The sequence below is a fragment of the Marmota monax genome, unplaced genomic scaffold, assembly GCF_021218885.2.
Source record: "Marmota monax isolate L192 unplaced genomic scaffold, Marmota_monax_Labrador192_F-V1.1 WCK01_AAM20220418_F8-fsc00001, whole genome shotgun sequence".
NCBI lineage: Eukaryota > Metazoa > Chordata > Mammalia > Rodentia > Sciuridae > Marmota > Marmota monax.
In genome coordinates, this window is record NW_026693777.1 from 19,349,737 (window position 1) to 19,362,960 (window position 13,224).

The 13,224-nt window shown below is 34.5% G+C and overlaps 1 protein-coding gene across 17 annotated transcripts in view; it reads right to left on the reverse strand.

Moving 5' to 3' along the window:
* Window positions 1–13,224, reverse strand: part of Gphn (gephyrin) — a 602,369-nt gene that overhangs the window by 21,324 nt on the left and 567,821 nt on the right. For 16 of the 17 annotated variants that reach the window (XM_058584564.1, XM_058584567.1, XM_058584570.1 and 13 more), the window contains one exon: window positions 13,134–13,221. In XM_058584564.1, the coding sequence (XP_058440547.1) occupies window positions 13,134–13,221 (88 nt within the window). Of the gene's footprint in view, window positions 1–12,068; window positions 12,751–13,133; window positions 13,222–13,224 lie in introns of those variants that run through there. The other variant, XM_058584574.1, reaches the window with a different exon arrangement.

Consider the following 13,224-nt stretch of genomic DNA (forward strand, 5'->3'; position numbering starts at 1 on the left):
GATACAGCTTTTTGAACAAAAGAGAAAATGTCTCTACTTTCATAGAAAGTACATTCTAGGGGCTGGAATTATGGCTCAGCGGTAGAGCGCTTGCCTAGGATGGGCAGGACCCGGGTTCAATTCTTAGCACTACATAAAAATAAAAAGGCATTGTGTTGTGTCCATCCACACACACACACACACACACAAAAAAAAGATTCATATTCTCTCTCTCTCTGTCTCTCTCTTTCTCTCTCAAAAAAAGTACATTCTAGTTGAGGAAGCTAGGTAATAAGTAAAATAGCTAAATAGCAAAATAGTATAATATCTTTACTTGATAGATTATTGTCTCATTTCAGACAGAATTTTATGCCTGAGAAAGAATGTTAACAAATATATCTTATGAAGTTATACCTAGGCAGGGAAGCCAAATCTATGTGTCCTACTCTATTCTTCCTCTTTTTAAAATATTTATTTATTTATTTATTTATGGTGCTGGGGATTGAACCCAGGGCCTTGTGCATGCAAGGCAAGCACTCTACCAACTGAGTTATATCCCCAGCCCTCTATTATTCTTTTTAAATATATATATTTAATATATTTAAATATATATATGCATATATACATATATATTAAATATATATCTAATATATTTAAATATATATATTTAGTTGTAGTTGGACACAATACCTTTATTTTATTTATTTTTCCTGGTGCTGAGGATTGAACGAACTCAGGGCCTTGCACGTGCCAGGCAAGCGCTCCACTGCTGAGCCACAACCCCAGCCCTCCTCTATTCTTCTTAGTGGACTTAAAACAATATACTTTCCTTGAAGAGAGACTTGGACATTTGCTCACAGATTACCAAATCTAAATAAGTCAATTAAAATGAAAACCAGAAGCAAACTGTGAAACAGATATTCTGCTAACAGAAACCTACACCACCCTGTGGTTATGACAACCTAGAGTGATCTGATAAAACCTGATCTTTGGAATGAAAGGTAACACTCATTGCCCTGCAGTTGGCTTTGTAAAGAAAAAAAATTTACAGTCCTTAAAATTTCTCTTAATTAATGCAACCTCTAGATCTATTACTGAATCTCTTCTCAGTGGATTAGAATGTCTACCGACTTGCCGAAATTTTTAATGTTTTACAAGCTATGTATGTGTGTTTTTACATATTTGAAGTCTATATATTTTAACTCTATATAATTTCCTACACATACAGACAATATATAGTCTACGTATATATTTATAATATTTTAAATATTACAAGACATTTTGCTTCTTAATCCTTTTTGCATTTCCAAGATTCTGAATCCTTTTCCCTAAAAAATTCTAGTACAGATCTGAACAATTTTTGTTTGATTGAAAATTTTTTTATTTCATCTTCATTTTGGAAGATAATGTTTTGCTGGATATACAATTCCATATTGGCAGTTTCCTGAAATTTAGAATGCCAGTTCATTATTTTGTGGGTTCTATCATTTATGCTTAAATCATTTGTTATTTTCTTGTTCTTCTGAACACAATAAGTTTTGCTGGAACATTCTATGTTGTTGGTTTTCATTAATTTTGCCATGATTACCTAGGTGTAATTTCTTTGCATTTATCCTGTTTGAGATTAGAAGAGATCCCTGAAACTCTGGCTTACTGTCTTTTTATCATCTTTGGAAAACTACTAATATCTCTTAAATATGACTCTTTCTTTCTCCACTCCTTGAACTTCAATTATACATGTTAGACCTTTTTACCATATCCCCACATGTCTTTTATGTACTTTTCCATATTTTATATTCTTTTAATAAAAATTTCATTTGGTTCTTCTCAGTAGATTTGTTTTCTCGTGAAATCTATTTATAAGAGCCAAATGAAAAATTGTTATTTTTTGTAAATATACAACACTTATTTAAAGTCCATGTGAGACAATATAAATACTGGGATCATTTTTAGGGCTATTCTAGAAATTTTTTTCTTCCCTTAATTTCTAGATATTTTGTTCTTTCTCTGGTAATGTCTGGTAATTAAAAAAACTATAGCCCAAATATTATGTATAAAAAATCTGAAGAGGCTCTGGATCATAATACATTTCTTCAAAATTTATCCTGGCAGTTAGTTAAGGTAAACTCCAATTATACTGATCTTATTAGGTACTGAGATAATTTGATGGTAGATTTCAGTCCCTGTGAAGGCTAGTTTATTTCTGATATGTCCTTATTTCTAGAGCAAAACCCTTCAAGGGTTTAAACTGATTGAAGTCTCAAAGTTTGTGGCAGGTTCTGAACTCCTAGGCTGATGAAAAAAAAATCTACTTATTTCATTAGCTTCTTAGCTACTCTTTTATGCTTGGCTTCTTGTTTCATTACCTTCCTCCCACCTCACTCTGGTTAGGAAATTAGTAAATTCTTTGAGGGAAAATATGGTGATCAGGTACAATGGCACACACCTGCAATCCCAGAGATTCGGGATTAAGACAGGTGGATTCTAAGTTTGAAGCCCTAAGCAATTTAGTGAGACCCTGTCTCAAAACAAAAATTAAAAAATAAAAATAAAAAGGGCTGGTGATGTAGCTCAGTGGTAAAGCACCCCTAGGTTCAAACCCCAGTGTCAATAAATAAATAGATGAATAAACAAATAAGGTGAAAGAATTCCAGTTTGATTTCTCAGTGGTTCATTTTTCTCTGAGATCTTGGTGTCTTGAATTCTTGCTATCTTAGTTGTTCTCTTCAGACACCTGCCTTTTCTTTTTTTCTTCTTTAAAAAGTTTTCTACAGCTTTTATAGATGAAGTTGGTCTAAATATTCTGTTTTATCATAGCAGGTACAAAAAATCTCTGGGTATTTCTCATGTACTGTTACAGCACGATGCCCTTCTGACATCGTGCATGTAAGTTCTACTGCTCTTGCTTATAGTTCCTTATTGGACTACAAAGTTTGTGAGCCCAGGGACCCTTTCTAAGTGTGTGTGTGTGTGTATGATTGTTTATATATATAAAATCAATGTATCCCTAGTGAATATCACATACCTTTCACTCATTCATTAGTTCAACAAACATATTTTAGTGCTTTTTGAATATCAGGAATTCTGTGCTGAGGATTTAAGAGTAAACAAAACAGACACAATCCCTGCTACAAAGAGGTCATTCTATTTTACTAGGTGCAAACAGACAATATCAGGTAAACCAACAAATAAAATAATTGCCATTTTTTTACATGTTATGAAAGATATAAGCAGGTGCTAGCATAGTGAATAAGGGGTGGGGTGGTCAATAAGGAAAGTCCATTTTAGAAGAGATGGTAATATATTATCTATTCTTGAAGGATAAGAAGGATTCAGGCATGTGATGTGTAGACAAAAGAGAAATCTAGAGTAAGGGAAATATATATGAAGGCTTCTAAAACAGTAAAAAGTGTGTCTAGAACTGAAAAGCCAACTGGAAGCAGTGAATGAGTAGGTCAGAGGCATAAGCTGTAGCTGCTGAGACAGGTAGAGGTTATTCCAGAAGGGCCTTAGGTAATGACACAGAGTTTGAAAAGCAGATGCTTACTAAATGAATGGGAGGAGTATATAATTTTTCTTGAAAAAAAATTCTTGTTTTCAAAAATTCTCTTTTTAGATCTTTTAGAACAGGAAGGAGTGCTTCATTTTCCTGTGGCATAGGGAAAGCATTTACCAGATATAGTGATACAGACAGACTGAGGATCACCATTGTTCTTAAATTTTTGTCTACTTATTGAAGCAGCAAGAATATTTTGGTATTCTGAAACCTGGCATCAGATGAGAAGAAGAAAAACAAATAGATGAAGGAGCAAGGTCTTTTTATTTTTTTCCAACTCTGGTAAAGACAAATATCAGTGTCAGAAAAGTTGTAAAGACTTTGAAACGAACAAAAAACATTGCTGGGTATTCAGTGCAATACAATCTTCTGGTTTGTCTTTGAGCTATTTTACAGCAATTATCTGTAGAAAACTGATAGTAAATGTAATGGACTAAATGTACCCCCCTCCTCCTAATTCATATGCTGAGAACCTAATCCCAATGTGATGATAGGGCCTTTGGGAGGTAATAAGGTCATGAGTGGAACCGTCATAAATGGGATTAGAGCTCTCAGAAGAAGAGGCCAGAAAATTAGCTAGCTCTTTTTCTACTACATGAAGATATAAGGAGAAATCAGGTGTCTGCAGCTGACCTCTGGAGGAGAACCCTCATCAGAACCCACTGTATTGCCATCTTGATTTACAAATTTCCATGCTACAAACTGTGAGAAATAAATAAATATATGCTGTTCAAATTACCCAGTTTATGGTATTTTATTACAGCAGCTTGAGCTATGACAGTGAACTAAATGTTTAGCCAAAGAAATATGCAAATGAACACTGTCTGATGAATATAATTGAATACACCATGGGTATCAACCAGTTTTGCATCTATTAGCAACTTTATTTCAGCATTTCTGACTACCTGTGTGTGTGTTCTTTGTTTTTTTTTTTCACTGCACAATTTTTTTTATTGGTTGTTCAAAACATTACAAAGCTCTTGACATATCATATTCCATACATTAGATTCAAGTGGGTTATGAACTCCCATTTTTACCCCAAATACAGGTTGCAGAATCACATCGGTTACACATCCACATTTTTACATAATGCCATATTAGTAACTGTTGTATTCTGCTACCTTTCCTATCCTCTACTATCCCCCCTCCCCTCCCCTCCCATCTTCTCTCTCTACCCCATCTACTGTAATTCATTTCTCTCCTTGTTTTTTTTTCCCTTTCCCCTCACAACCTCTTATATGTAATTTTGTATAACAATGAGGGTCTCCTTCCATTTCCATGCAATTTCCCTTCTCTCTCCCTTTCTCTCCCACCTCATGTCTCTGTTTAATGTTAATCTTTTCCTCCTGCTCTTCCTCCCTGCTCTGTTCTTAGTTGCTCTCATTATATCAAAGAAGACATTTGGCATTTGTTTTTTAGGGATTGGCTAGCTTCACTTAGCAAAATCTGCTCTAATGCCATCCATTTCCCTGCAAATTCCACGATTTTGTCATTTTTTAGTGCTGCGTAATACTCCATTGTGTATAAATGCCACATTTTTTGAATTCCCTTTTGAATCAGTTGTAATATCTTATGGTTTCCATATTATAAAATTAAATAAAATATGTTACACATGTTCACTTTACATATGTATGAGGTACATAGTTTAATCTTTAAAAATTATACTTCAATTTTAGAGACTCCATTGAGATGTCCCACTGATTTATTTGATAGAATCAATTAAACTTCATTGCCAGATAAGTGTTTTTTTTGGGGGGGTACAGGGATTGAACCTGGGGCACTTTACCACTGAGCTACACCCCCAGTCCTTTTTACTTTTTGAGACAGAGTTTCACTTAATTGCCCAGGCTGTCCTCAAATTTGTGATCTTCCTACCTTAGCCTTTGGAGTTGCTGAGATTATAGCCATGGGCCACAGCAACTGGCTTAGAGAAGTGCATTTTATGGGTTGCTTGAACTTGGAAATAACTTTTCTTGGTTCCTGAGGTGAATTCAAAAGAGCAGTATAACTCTTTTAGTTTCTCTATTTTGCCTTGGTCCTTTTTTTGGTTCTGTGCGCAACCAAGAATGTATTCCCCCATGTGACAGCAGTGATTGGAAATCTGGTTTTATGGCCTAAGTATGTGGTGATAGCTGTTAAGTGGATAATACAAATCTATTCTTAATAGAAGACGACAGATAATCTAGTTTATTAGTCTTTCTTGTTTATTTCTCTTATTGTCCATTTCAAGCCCAAATTAAGAATTCTGTGCCTTCTAGGAAAGAAAATAGCTCTTTATTAGTATACAGATTAATTTATGAGTGGCTGAAACTGTAGAACTTAAGTGATCATGTTCCTTATGGGACTAGGTGTCAGTAATCCAAAAGAGCACTTATCTTACTGAGTGTGAGATGTTTTCTTGTTTCAGGGGGGTATTCATCAACTAGATTATATTGTATCTTAAAAGTGCTCTGTTCTGATTGGCTTAAAGAGATAATAAATGCTTATATAAATAGAATATTTATAAAATTCTAGATAATAAAGAAACTTAGAGCATTTATTTATTTGTTTATTGATTTTATTAAGAGATAGAGTATAGCTATTTTGCCCAGGTTGGCCTCAAACCCAAGTTTCAAAGGCTTCTCCTGCCCCGTCCTAATGAGTAGTTGGGCCTACAGACACATGCCTCTGTACTTGGCAAGTTAACATATTTTAAGTGTGCTACACTAAAAAAAAAAAAATCATACAATTTTAAGACTCCAAGTTCATATAGTGAAGATAAATCTTTGGCAAATGTGACTAGTGTAATAATTTTAGTTAATAAGAACCCCCCTACCACCAAAAAAAGAAAAGTCATCCATATTATTTTCTTTATCAGTGTTAAATATAATAAAAAGTATGTATTTTATTTCAATTGGGTGTTTCCTCCACAAATTATACAGCTTTACATACCAAATGAACCAACAATATTCCCACATAGAATTTAAGATTATAAAAATGTAAAACTGAGTCAGGCATGATGGTGCACACCTTAATCCCAGTGACTTGGAAAGCTGAGGAAGTAGGATCACAAGTTCTAGGCTAGCCTCTACAACTTAGCGAGATCTTAAGCAACTTAGCAAGAGTGTCTCTCAAAATAAAAAATAAAAAAGTGGTTAAGCAACTCTTGAGTTCAATACCCTATACCAAACAAACAAAAAAACCAAACCAAACCAAACAAAAACTAAAACTGAGATCAATGAAGGAAAATAATTACTCTGAGAAACTTAATTTCTTTAGTTATGTTTTTTGTTAGTTTGAAGGCATGGAAGTGTGGCTGTAGAAAATTGTATTCTGTGTGTTTATGAGATTTGCTAGTCTGCTAAAATGATTATATATGATTTCTCAACTATCAGTGTTTTCTCAGAGAAATAGAAATTAGTTATTTTCTTAAACATTATAATTAATATGGGTATTTATAATTATGCTAGGATTAATAATGACAAAGTATATATGTAAAAATAAGTATAATTATGTGTGTTCTTGTGTTTTCCAAGGGAAAATGATATTTTTTCTTTTTCTTGTTTTAGTTTTTTAGTTGTATATGGACATAATACCTTTATTTTATTTATTTATTTTTATGTGGTGCTGAGGATTGCACCCAGTGCCTCACATGTGCTAGGTAACGCTCTACCACTGAGCTACAATTGCAGCCCTAATTTTTTTTCCTTAAAGTCAAGTTCCCCAAATTTTTGGTCTCATGACCCCTTTACATGCTTTAAATTAAAATTCATTAATAATTTTTGTTTATGTGCTTTTTTAACCTATAAATATTTACTGTGTTAGAAGTTAAAACTAAGAAATTAAGAAAGATATTTGTTGGTTCATTGGAAAATAGCAATGATGAAGCCATTTCATGTTAATACAAGTAACTTTTTTTGGGATGGGTACTTTAGGTTGAACATAGGGGTGCTTTACCACTGATCTGTAATCCCTAGCCCCTTTTAATTTTCTATTTTTGGGACAGGTTCTCATTACATTGCTTAGGGTCTTGATAAATTGCTGAGTTTGACCTTGAACTTGTGATTCTCCTGTTTCAGCCTCTCAAGTTGTTGGGATTAAAGATGTGCACCTCTGTGCCCATCAAATAATAAATTTTTAATACACTGTTTTATAATTTTGAAGATCTCTTTAATGTTTATCTTAACATAAGTCTGCTAGGCTCCTGTCTGCTGCATTCAATTGAATGAGATATCACACATCCTTTAGCTGCTGGGAAAACTACACTGTATACTCAAAAAAGAAAAAGAATAAAAAAGGTAAATAAAGTCCTAATATTCTTTTTTTTTTTTTTAAATTTTAATATTTATTTTTTAGTTATCGGCGGATACAACATCTTCGTTTTTTTTTTTTTGTATGTGGTGCTGAGGATCGAACCCGGGCCGCACGCATGCCAGGCGAGCGCGCTACCGCTTGAGCCACATCCCCAGCCCCCTAATATTCTTATGAAAATAGTTTTGACCTTGTAGGCCACCTAAAAGGTCTCAAGGACTCTGGTACTCTTTATTTGAAAGTAAAGTGTCAGTTTTTACAGAATATAAAAGAGTAAAATCAAAAACAAAACTTTGAAAGTGACTTATATTTGCCTTGGTTTATACCTCTGAAATGAAACTGAGAAATACATAAAAATTTTAGTAAGTTCACCTCATCCCGATTCCTTTTTTATTTTGAGACAGGGTCTTGCTAAGTTACCTACAACCTTGCTAAGTTGCTGAAGCTGGCCTAGAAGATCCTCTTGCTTTTTGGGGGGTATTAATTAATGCTTTCTCTATTATATGAAAAGCTTTTATTATTGTGTATTCTGCCTTTTGTGCTTTATGTTTATTTTGTCTCTAAGAAATAAAAAAGCGGGGCTGGGGTTTTGGCTTAGTAGTAGAGCGCTCACCTAGTATGTGTAAGGTGCTGGGTTAGATCCTCAGCACCACATAAAAAAAATATAAATAAATAAATAAATAAATAAAGGTATTATGTTCGACAACAACTAAAAAAAATTAAAAAAAAATAAAAAGCAAAGAACAAAGATTCCTCATGTATGAATGAGTCAAACATTAAAAACATGTTATTTACAAACATGTTATTTTCAAATATTTCAGTGTTGCTTTGAAAAATTAGGTAACTAAGTAATTCTTAAATACATATGATCCTATCATAATCAAGTACCCATTTCTCTTTTGATAACTCCTTTGATTTTGTTTTCTAAAAGTCAGACCTAAATTTAGGGGGAAAAATTCAGAGTATCTTTTACCTCTAAAATCTTTGAAATTTCCTAGATAAATTGGGTGTGGTAGTGCATGCCTATAATCCCAGTAATTTAGGAGGTTAGGCAGGAGGCAGGATTGAAAGTTCTAGGACAGCCTCAGCAACTTAGCAAGGCCCTGTCTCAAATAAAAAAATGAAAAGGGCCAGGCATGTGGCCTTGTGGTGAAGCACCCTAAGTTTAATCCTCAGTAGGGGAAAAAAGAAAAAGAATTCTTAACCAGAAAAATCACAGGTATGTTTTCTCATAAGAAGACATGCTGGAGTGGGGCTGGAGTTGTGACTTAGCGGCAGAGTGCTTGCCTCGAACGTGTGAGACCCTGGTTTCCATCCTCAGCACCACATAAAAAATAAAAAAATAAGTGAAATAAAGGTATTGTGTCCAACTACAAAATAAATTAAATAAACCAACAAAAAAGATGCTGGAAATAATTAGGTTTGTTTGATGTGCTACTATTTTAAGAGCTGTTATATCTGAGAAGCTCAGTCTGCCCTAGGTTAGATTCATATAGGTAAAATTGTAAGAATACAAAGATTTTCAAATTGTTTGCTTTATGGAAAGTCTCTGGAGATTTGACAACGTCCTCCCTGTTTTTCTCTCAGGGAAACAGTGAGCAAAACATTTATGAAATTGAGCTGGGGATTAGCTCAGTGGCAGAGCACTTTTCTAGCATGCATGAAGCTCTGCATTTGATCCCTAGCACTGCAAAAACAGAAAACACACACACACCGAGTTATAAAATATATCCCAATACACAGTTTTACTTATTGGCAAATTAAACAGTCATTGAGAATTCATTATCTATAGAAAGTTTGTTTTATTCTAATGTTTGTCTGAAGGCTATGATAAGCAAGTTGATAATATGTGTCTGGGACAAGACAGATTCAGTGCACTATTGAAAAGGACTATAATAGGTACACTAAATTACAGACATTTCAAAGAATAGCCTCTTGGATACAGTTTCTGTATTGATAAACTTTGGATAACTTTTATTCCACAGCAGTGGACTGAATCAGGAATTCCAGAGCTCTTTTGTTTGTAAGCAGATAGTTTCATGAAAATTAAACTGCTAACCCAAGATCTAACAGAACAAGAAGACATAGGACTGAATGAAGCGTAAGGAAGATTTTACTGTGTATATTTATTTGGGATATTGGTAATTAGTTTAAAACATTTTGTGGCTGCATTGCTCTAGATTTGGAAAACAAAGAAGGCTTATATGGTCAATTAATACTCTTGTGTTCAAATCTGGCTAAACCTACTGAGATTAACCCTTTTTTGTGTTCAATAATAATATCTGAGATACTTTGATCATCTGGGTGGTGGAGACACTGTTGGGCAAAAGTAAGAGACTTTGAAATGGGCAAAAAAGATTACTGCTGTCAATTTAGGTATCCTTCTGGCATATTTCATTATCTTTGAACTATTTTATCATTTTGTAGGGTGTGAACAACTTACAGTAATGCATATGATTCTTTAGTTTTCAAGGCAAAAAGCAGTTATTATTTACATTTAACTGAAAACTTTCAGTGTTGAATAAAGATGAAAACTGTGAAAAAGCTGTGTGGGGGCAGGATGAGAAGATCTGTAGGGAAGCAATAAGCAATGGTGGAAGAGTCATTTCTTCTTGGCAGGTAAGAGGACAGAATTCTGTGGGTTCTGCAAGCAGCAGGGGCCTCTCCTTCCACTCTGCTTAGCAGGTAATTTTCTGGGGAGGTGGCCAGACTTCAGAAGAGATGGCTGAAGGAAAGAATGCTGGCTGCCCTGAGGCTCCCCACCTCACAACCATCCTAATGCTGGTAGCATGGCCCAAAGGAGCAAAGACCTGAGATTGAAGGGCACATAAGAACACTCTGGACATTTACAGTATAGATTAGGCCAGATGTGTTTCCCTGATGCTTTCATGCTGCTTGAGCTCCTCCAGATTCTTTGGCATAATTCTTGGAGGAAGTGGGTCTCAGTTGTGGCTTAAATAAAATTTCCTGCCAGTTCTGTTGAATAGGTGATTAGAGTATAATTTAATCAAATAAATTTCTTGCATACTTAAATTTTTACACTTAAGATTCATGTGTGTCTTCTACATAATGCCTCTGGATCTTCCTTTATCTCCCTGTCTTTTCAGTGACTGGTTTTCAGGCTTTTCTTTCTGCTACCAAAGTACAATGAATTTCTTTTTGGGAATATAATTGGCAGGAGTTTGCTGCATGTTTTACTTCTTTCTTCCTGGTTCCTCTATCATCTCATTGTAGTTCAGAAGGTAATAAAGACAATTATAAGCTCCTAGGGCATACTTTGGCAGGCCCAGGTCCTAAAATCTCTCTCTTAGTAAATTAACGGTGTAAGTGTCTAACTGCACAGAATATAACATACATAAAACCAATATACTTTATTATGTTGGCCTTATTTACTTGTAGTTTATTTGTAAGCAAATCCCTAGGATAATTGACATCTTTGTTAACAATAATGAGGAAGGTTAGGTTCACAAGTGTTCTGTCCTTTCTAAGGTTGAGCCATACTGCCAAGCCCATGTGTGCTATAAGCTTCTTGCCTCTCTAGAAGTATTAGAAAAGATAAACTTTACGTCTGTCAAATAAGTATTATCCCACAATTAAATTCATTAGAAATTAAGACAAACCCTATATGAAACAATCCCTGAAAATAACAAATTTGTCATATAAATAATCCTGGCTTCAGGATATGCTCTTGTGATACTGAGAGCAATCTTGTAGTAATGAAAATAGACAAGTTGCAAATTATTTTTTATAGTCCGAAGCAACTGGCTCTACTTGGAGCTAAAGACTTCTGGGAGACTTGGAGGAAAGACTAACCCAGCCACCTATCTGAGAATACTTACCTATGCTTCAATATTCTCACACCTGAATGTAATTTGAGATTGTACTCTTGAACTGAGATTCTTTTTTTTTCTTTAGTTTTTGGAAGCAAGTGCTATTCTCAAATACTCTAACACTAAAGTTTGCGAATGGAAGTCAGTAATTCCTTGTTCAGGGTGTAAAGCCAATGCTCTCAAATTCTAACATTTGCTCTTAAAGTTCACTGTCTAAAGAGGCAGATTATAAATTTAGGCAGTTTTGTAACTACAGTGGGCAGGGACTAAGAACAAGTGTATAAATGCTAAATATATACTACATGTAAAATACAGTTTAAAATAAATCATATTCTTAAAAAAAATGAATCTTGTTATAATTTTCAGTTTAAGATTAACATGAGATAAAAGAAAACAATGGGAAGGGATTATAAACTATAATATATATTTTATATTTCTGTGATCTGAAATATTTTTGAGCTAAAACATAAGTTGGTTATTGCAGTAAAGAATATTTTACTTTAATAACATTCAGGCTGGGTATGGTGGTACATGCCTTTAATCCCAGCTACTTGGGAGGCTGAGGCAGGAGGATCATATGTTTGAAGCCAGCCTGAGCAATTTAGCAAGATTCTGTCTCAAAATAAAATAAAAAAGGCTGAAAATATAGCTCAGCAAGTGTGAGGCCCTAGGTTCAATTCCCAGTATGAGGAGTGGAGACCATTATTCATGGATCCAATAATCATCACAGCTAACACATTTCATTAAGATATATAAACTTAATGATGCCAAAATATTCACATTGGGATTTTTATAGGACTAAGCACATACCATGTACACATATACTTAGCCCCAAGAAATCATACATATTCCTGTATTTACACATATATTCATTACATTATTATTATAAAAAGAAGGGCAAAAGGAATGTTTATTTTTTTCTTTCTTTCACTTCTGGGAAGGTGAGCTAAAGGATCTTGTAAGGTCTGCAATAAATATGTGGTGAGTGAGATATATGGTTGGCTCTAGGAGATTATGTTTTAATTTAAGTGGACGTCTTGGGGTGCAGCTTATAGGTTTAGTGCATGCATAGGCCCCAGGTTCAATCTCTAGCACCTAAAAAAAAAAAAAAAAAAACTTAGTAGAAGGGAAGACATTGGAGCTTTACCTTGGGCATAAATATCATACAAAAAGGAAGTCCTAATATACTAAAATTCATGACAACCAAACAAAAAACAGAAGTCTCCAGGGCAAAAGAAAAACAAACAAAATCAAAACACCAAAAAAGCATTCTGCAAGTTTCAAGATTCTCTAGGCTGTTCCTGAGGTATGCTCTCTGACCTATGTGCACTGTATTCTTTTTGTAGAGACAAGTAATTTCTGAAGGCCCATGGGCTTTCAGCTTTATGGGGGACTGGTTACAAATACCAGACCACAGTTAAATGACCATAGGCAAGAATGTTAAAGGGGATAGATCTTTATGAGCCCATTTTTCATACCTTTTCCCCCATGGATACGCCCCCTGATGTGATGATGACATCAGCACGACTGATACCCTCATTCAAGGCATTGAGTAAGTCATCTGGGCTG